At 38.1% G+C, this 8,152-nt stretch overlaps 1 protein-coding gene across 3 annotated transcripts in view; it reads right to left on the bottom strand.

Annotated features, from left to right (window-relative positions):
• Positions 1–8,152, bottom strand: part of USP32 (ubiquitin specific peptidase 32) — a 223,695-nt gene that overhangs the window by 100,663 nt on the left and 114,880 nt on the right. For all 3 annotated transcript variants that reach the window (XM_023516587.1, XM_003795603.3, XM_023516588.1), the window contains one exon: positions 4,079–4,238. In XM_023516587.1, the coding sequence (XP_023372355.1) occupies positions 4,079–4,238 (160 nt within the window). The remainder of the gene's footprint in view (positions 1–4,078; positions 4,239–8,152) is intronic.

The raw sequence follows: 8,152 nt of genomic DNA, 5'->3' as shown, positions 1-8,152 counted from the left end.
TGCCTGTGGTCCCAGCTACTTGGGAGGCTGAGGCAGGAGACTCGCTTGAGCCCAGGAGTTGGAGGTTGCTGTGAGCTGTGATGCCACAGCACTCTACACACGGGGATAGCTTGAGGTTCTGTCTCAAAAAAAAAGAAATATAAATAGTAAAATAATTAATTCAAATTAAAGAGAAATGGAGCGGCTTGACAGAAGAGACAACATTTAAGTTAAGCTCTGATGACAACAAAGTATCTCAACTGTCAAAAGTTGAAAGGTAAGATTCATTCTTAAATGAAGGAAGATTAGGTGTGATAGTATATTGGTTAGCTACAAAAGTTCATGGTGTGATTATGGAACATTAACCAATCCTGTAGTTCAGGCAGAGAACACATGTTAATGAAAACAGGCAAATTTAGTCAGGAAAATTAGAGATAGGAAACTAAGGGACTTTAAGCCATGCTAAGGAGTTTAAACTTTGTTCTGTAGACAACTAAGAATCCTCAAAGTTTTCTGAACAAGAAAGTGAAGCAATTAGAAGAAATGTAATGTAAACTAAAAATAAATACACCTATAATCCTATCACTTTGGGAGGCCAAGGCAGGAGGATTACTTGAGGGCAAGAGTTCAAGATCAGCCTGAGCAACACAGGGAAAATTCATCTCTACAAAAAATACAAAAATTAATTGGGCATAGTGGCATGTGCCTGCAGTGCCAGCTACCTAGAAGGCTGAGGAAGGAAGATCTCTTGAGCCCAGGAGTTTGAGCCTGCGATGAGCTATGATGACACCACTGCCCTCTATCCTGGACACCAAGCAAGACCAAGCGTATGACCGCACGCGTGTATGTATGTGTGTACAAAATTGTTCTTCATTCTTTCCTGTTATTAAGAGACAGTAAGAGAACCTATTGTAATCAAGGAAAAGGAGAATGAAACAGATATAAGACTAAGTTAAAATCACATCAATAGGATCTAACATGAAGCTTGATAAAGAAATGTCAAAGGTAATCAATCTCAAGTCAGACACTAGAATTACAGATAACTATCAACCAAGATAGGAAACACAGGAAGAAGAACATATTTGCTTCTTTTTTTTTAACCTTTAGATGGGCTGAGGTAAAGAAAAGATGAATTTGGTTTTAGATAAAAGATTAGGGTGCCAGAATATATACCCAGGAGGCATTTATTAATAGGAATGAATATGCAGTTTTAGGGATACAGAAATGTTTGTCTAGGTATTAACTGTGCAAATATGAAGGATCAGCGAAGTATGGAAATGGTTGTGATAAACCTAACCATGCACCAAGAATAAAATAGAGCTACAGGCTGACCCATGAGAAATAACTTACATTTAAAATGCAGGTGATAAAAGTAAAGAAAACTCATAAAAAATAAGAAAATTAGTAAACTACAATATTTGGAAAGCCAAAGGAGCAAAGTTTCTAGAAAAGTGAACACTCAACAGTGCTAAATGCTACAGAGATAAATGTTAGTAGGTTTATAAACTTAAAAAAAAATACACTCAAGTCTAGAAATTAGAGGGTCATTACTGTGGATGAAACAATGAATCTAAATAATAATTCAAGACTAAATATTTTTAAAGGCAAACCCATTTTTAACTTTTAGATATTAATAAAAATCAAAAACACTTCCCAATTCACAAAACTCTGAATAGATCATTTTCAAATAGAATGGAACCATTTGATGGATGACATTTTTAACACCTTGAAAATTATTTGACTGATTAAATAAGTTCACTATCTTCAATAATACCATGCTTTCAAAACAAGCAATAAGCAGCATTTCCACTTGCAAAGTAATTCTGCCAGCAACTGACAGAGACTGGCTCCTTGACCAGATTTGTCAGGCTTCCCTGAGCTCTTTTCCTACTAAGCCTCAGTCTCAGCCCCCTTTCTGTCTTTGGCCTGGCCAGCCTAGTCTTAGCAAAGAATTCTGTTAAAGGCATCTCCCTACCCTGATCAAGTTCCTCACATATAATTCCTTGGTAGTGTTTAGCAAGCACCTGTCACAATCAATGTCTCCTCTTAGTTATTTTTCTATCACTGATCACCTCACCCTGATTATGGGCTACAAATCCCCACTTGTCCCTACTGTAGTGAGAGTTGAACCTGATCTTTCCCCAATTGCAATACCCTTGTTGCAATAGTCTTGAACAGGGGTCCTCAAACTTTTTAAACAGGAGGCCAGTTCACTGTCCCTCTGACCTTTGGAGGGCCAGACTGCAGGCCCCGGGATGAGTCGGCTACTAAGCAGGACAGGCAGTGGTAGCAAAAACACCCCGCAGGCCAGATAAATGTCCTAGGCGGGCTGCATATGGCATGTGGCCCGCGGGCCGTAGTTTGAGGACGCCTGGTCTTGAATATGGTTTTCCTTATTGTTTAACAAGTGTTTTCAGAACAAGTTTTTCTTTAATTCAACAAGGTATTCAAGGAAGGCAGTCATACTCTAAGTCAATATTAAGAGAAAAATAATTCAGCAAATAATCACAAACGAAAGTAAAAGTTCAACATAATATCTATTAGACTGATAATTTACATATTAAGGTAAGTTAAATAGAGCTTACAGTGAATATAAAAAGTTTCCCTTAATTTTTTATGCAAAAGTATGTTTTTAAAAGGTTTTCCCATCTAAACTGAAGACAAGGGTACCAAAAAGTTGTAGAAAGTAGCTCATTGGCACTGGACACGGTGGTTCACACCTGTAATCCTAGTACTTTGGGAGGCTGAGTCAGGTGGATTGCCTAAGTTCAGGAGTTCAAGACCAGCCTGAGCAAGAGTGAGACCCCCATCTCTAAAAATAGCCATATGTTGTGGTAGGCACCTGTAGTCCCAGCTACTTGAGAGGTTAAAGCAAGAGGATCAGTTGAGCCCAAGAGTTTGAGGTTGCTGTGAGTTATGATGCCACAGCACTCTAACAAGGGTGACAAAGTAAGACTCTGTCTCAAAAAAAAAAAAAAAAAAAAGTATCTCATTGTCTATTTATGCCAGAATTTATTGGTCAGAATTTCTGGTAACAATAAAATGAAAATGTAAGAGAGTAGCTGCTGGGTATTAATAGTCAAGTTGTAAATCATAGATACAAATAGTACTTGACACCAAAATTTCTCTATTCATTCAACAAATATGTATTTAGGCTTAGCATTAGGGGGAAAAGGATAGAATAACAATACAGACTCTCTGATCCTATGATTTAGGAATTATGACATAACTCACAAATATGCAGAATGCTTGTAAATAATTATAAGGATGAAAGGTATAAGTTCATTAAAAAAGAGTACAAATAAAGTATTGTGAGAGTTCAGAGGAAGGAGATGATTTCAGATAGGAAAGCAAGAAAAAGTTTATGACTAAAAGGGGTAAATAAGTCTTCAAGGATCACTATTAGGATTTAATAAGAGTACAGAAATGGAAAGGCATTTGGTAATAGGAAGTAGCAAAAGGAAAAGCAGAGCATAAGCAGTTTTTATTAACTACTTGAAAGAAGAACAGTAGAAATTAACATGTAGACCTGTGTAGAGAGGATTGAAAACTGTCTCCCAAACATTCACAATCACCTGGAAACCTGGAATGTGACCTTATATTGAAATAGGGTCTTTATGGATATAATGAGTTAAGAATCTTAAGGTGAAATCCTTGGCCCTAAATCCAAGGACTGAAGTCCTTATAAGAGGAAAGGGCACAGAAATATACAGACAAGGCCACATGTTGACAAAGGCAGAGAATGGGAGACACGCTGCTGCAAGGCAAGGAATACTTGGGAGTCCCTAGAAAGAGGAAGAAGATAGGAATCTTCAGAGGTACTTCAGAAGGAATGTGGCCCTGTAAACTCTTTGATTTCAGCTGCTAAAAAGGAGAGTGAGTTTCTCGTTTTAGTTTATGAATTGTGGTAACTTGTTTCAGCAACCCTAGGAAACTAATAAGGCTTGGTTAACATAGAGAGCTATGTTTTCCGTGCTCCAGCATTTCATATTGTGATACTTTGGAAGAAGAAAACACTCACAAAATATTTCTTTATAAGCGTATTCCCAGGCAATTATATTAAAAGGTTAACAGCAAACAATGAAGTGCCATTACTTACAATGTGTGACTCCAGCCAGAGTTTGGTAGAAAGTAGGAGTATCACTATCATCAGTGAGAGTAACATACACACCTCCAGATAGTAGCCAACGAGAAAAAGTAAAAGCATCTTTGTTTAGAAGAAGCCAATTTCTAAACTTTTCATAGTTTACCTTTTCACCCTAAAATTAAAATAAAAAACATAAGTTTAGTCAAATTTTAAGTATCACACTTGCAACCTATATGACCTGAAGTTTGCAACTAGTTGACATTTACCTTTCTACTATCTATAAAAAAAGGATTATTGAAATAATATGATAGGATATGTAAACTTGGAAATGAAATTGTCTTCAAAAGTAATTATACTTCAGATCCCATTTGCATAAAATCTATATGCTAATTGAAAATTATTTCATCAATTCATTAAAGCAGTCCATTATCAATAATAAGCCATATTTTATTTGCTAAGATATGTCTTGAAATCAATAAACTGCATTTCTTTCCACATTTAATACATCTAATATTTTGCTTACTGTATACCTCTTCTTTGGTATACCTCTATCTTTGCCTATTGTATATTCCCTCAATCTGTCTGAATTAGTATATTTAATTAAATCTGTATGAAATTAAAATGCTCTTTTAAATTTAATTTGTAAATTAAAAACAACTATATAGGGAGGCACCTGTGGATTGGTGAGTAGGGTGCCAGCCCCACATACCGAGGGTGGCGGATTCGAACCCAGCCCTGGCCAAACTGCAACAAAAAAATAGCCAGGTGTTGTGGCAGGTGCCTATAGTCACAGCTACTTGGGAGGCTGAGACAAGAGAATCGCCTAAGCCCAAGAGCTAGAGGTTGCTGTGAGCTGTGACACTACAGTACTCTACTGAGGGTGACAAAGTGAGACTCTGTCTCAAAAAACAACAACAACTATGTAGGAGTCTTCATAGAGAAGACAATAAGGATCTTGCAAGGCATCACTGAAAACATGTATCCATAAGTCAACTAGGGTACAAAAAGAGAACCAAGTTGATTTCTATTTCTTTGCTTTTTTTCATGTATTTGTCTTGATAAATCTCTGGGGGGAAAAGTATGTATCTAGGCTGAAAAAGAGCCTCATATGGCTATTCCAAACCTCATATGGCTAGGATCTTTGCTTAGAAGACATATCCTATGTTTAGTGAGAGTCAGATATTTCTAAGAGAAAAAGGGAAAAGTAATTCACATGGAAATATAATGAAGAATGACATTCAGGACCCTAACAGCTCTAATCCTAATAGAGATATTAAAGAATACCAATAACTAAGAATCTAAAAGAGATATGGTAGAAACAATTTGTATATTGCCTTATAGCATCTTATTGCCTATCCTACAGCAATATGCTTCACCTAGTAGTTTTAGAACATTTAATAACATCAGTCGAATCCAAACAATCAACACAACTTTGACAGTCTTGTTTTTCTTTTTCTTCTTTTGCTTTTTTTTTGAGACGGAGTCTCATTATGTTGCCCTTGGTAGAGTGCTGTGCTGTCACAGCTCACAGCAACCTCAAACTCTTGGGCTTAAGCGATTCCCTTTGCCTCAGCCTCCCAAGTAGCTGGGACTACAGGTGCCCGCCATGACGCCTGGCTAACAGTCTTGTTTTTCTAAATGGAAAAATAGGATATGAAAGCTGATCATACAAACGAGGTCATTCTTATCATACGCAACTAAATCAGTGTCAAGGGGCCAAGGGAAAAGCACTCAGAGTACACAGCACTGTTCTACAAATGTAATTCTCTGTAAGTCTAGCCGCTGAAATTGCCTGTTGTAATCTGAGATCAGTTTTCCCTATAGTTAGAAAACCTGCTGTAACTCTACTACCATGCTACTATTTATTGTCAATGTTGCCCACCAATTCAATCTTGCCAGTTTCCAAAGCTTTAATAATACCAATAAATTTTCTCTCAGGACCACACATTAACATGAAACTTTTTTTGAAACTCCTTTTTTATGAAACCTTCAACCTGCTCTTTGTTCTTTGGACATACTGAAGACTATCTTGTCTGCATGTATGCCCTGGAACTGCAGTACTTTCTTCCTAAATAAAAACTTAAATTTAAAGATTCATCTCTATATTTTTATTTTGGTTTCAACAATAGCATTCACATTGGTTGCAGGGACACATGAAGATATTGCCAACATGTTTAGATATTATACTTCCTATCCATCTTCTCTCTTTATCCCACATTTAGTCTAGAAAGAGGCCTAGCCCAACAAATTCCATGAGTTGGTGCATATTTTTACACATATTAACATCTCTGACATAGGGAGGAGTTTTAAAATCAATAGCATTCTTCAGTTGTGATTGACAGTTTTTTCTTATGATCTTTTTATTACAATAACTGTTCCCCTTACCATAATTGAAATTTTAAGCTTTATACTTTCCTATCATGATATATATGTATTGGGGGGGCGCAGAGACAGAGTCTCAATATGTTGCCCTTGGTAGAGTGCCATGGCGTCACAGCTTACAGCAACTTCAAACTCTTGGGCTTAAGTGATTCTTTTGCCTCAGTCTCCCAAGTAGCTGGGACTATAGGTGCCTGCCACAACACCCAGCTATTTTGCTGTTGTTGTTGTTGCAGGTGTCAGGCCCAGTCTGGGTTCAAAAACCCGCCTGCCTCGGTGTATGTGGCCAGCAGTCTAATCACTGAGCTATCAGCACCAAGCCAGGATATTCTCTTTATGAACATATTCCCTCTAGTATCTTGACTCCAGTGATTTTTTTTTTTTCAACTCCACAGGATCTAAACCAATGACTATCTTCCATGTTACCAAATCTCAGTGATCAAAGGTCAATTCACTTGACCTTTCTGTATACTTAACATAGTTAAGTTCTTCTTCCTTTGTGAAACATTTTCATCACCTGGCCTGTAGGACAATATTCTATTTAGGTGATCTCCTTATCTCATAGCCCATTTCTTTATCTCCAGTCTTGATTCCCCTTTATCCTCACTAACTCTGAACACTGGATTATACAACTCAGTCTTCCAATCTGTTTTCTATCTAAACTCACTCATATATAATCTTTGCTATATTCTCTTTATGAAAAGTTCCTCCCTCAGTTATCTTTAGGTTTTGTCTTATTTCCTATTAATTTTCTACTCATCTATAAGCCAATAAATCCTTTCCTGTGAACAATAGACTTACATATCAAAAAGCATAGTTGACAGCTCCAATTGAATGTCTAAATAGAAGCTTTGAATTTACTTTAATTTATTTTTTTGAGACAAAGTCTCACTAATGTTGCCCTTGGTTGAGTGCTGTGGCATCACAGCTCACAGTAACCTCAAATTCTTAGGCTTAAGTGATTCTCTTGCCTCAGCCTCCCAAATAGCTAGGACTACAGGTGCCCACCACAGCGCCTGGCTATTTTTTTGTTGTCGTTGTCCTTGTTGTTGGGCAGGCCCTGGGCTGAGTTTGAACCTGCCAGCCCTGGTGCATGTGGCCAGTATCCTAGCCGCTGAGCTACAGGCACCGGGCCAGAATCTTTGAATTTAATTAAATCTCTCTTGGCAACCAACACCCAAACCTCCATCTCATTTAATGTCAACAACATTCTTTTACTAAATCAGGCCAAATACTTTGGTCATCTTTCTTCTACTCCTTCTATCACAGTCCCCAATCAATACAAGAAGAGGGCTGTGGTGGGTGTTGTGGTCCATGCCTGTAACTCAGTACTCTAGGAGGCAAAGGTGAGAGGGTACCTGGAGTTCAGGATTTTGAAACTGACCTGAGCAAGAACAAGACCTCATCTCTACTAAAAATAGAATTAGCCAGGTACCTGTGGTCTTAGCTACTCAAGAAACGAAGGCCAGAGGATCACTTGAGCCCAGGAGTTTGAGGTTGCTGTGAGCTAAGCTGACACTATGTTACCTTAGCCTGTGCCACAGAATGAGACCCTCTTAAAAAACCAACCAACATGGCTCGGCGCCTATAGCTCAACCGGCTAAGGCGTCAGCCACGTACACCTAAGGTGGCGGGTTCGAATCCCCAGCCCGGACCCGCCAAACAACAATGACGGCTGCAACCAAAAAATAGCCGGGCGTTGTGGCC

The sequence above is a fragment of the Otolemur garnettii genome, unplaced genomic scaffold (assembly GCF_000181295.1).
Source record: "Otolemur garnettii isolate 467f Iridium unplaced genomic scaffold, OtoGar3 scaffold00094, whole genome shotgun sequence".
Classification (NCBI taxonomy): domain Eukaryota; kingdom Metazoa; phylum Chordata; class Mammalia; order Primates; family Galagidae; genus Otolemur; species Otolemur garnettii.
Note: the sequence above shows the minus strand (reverse complement) of the source record. Positions and strands in the feature narration are given on the sequence as shown.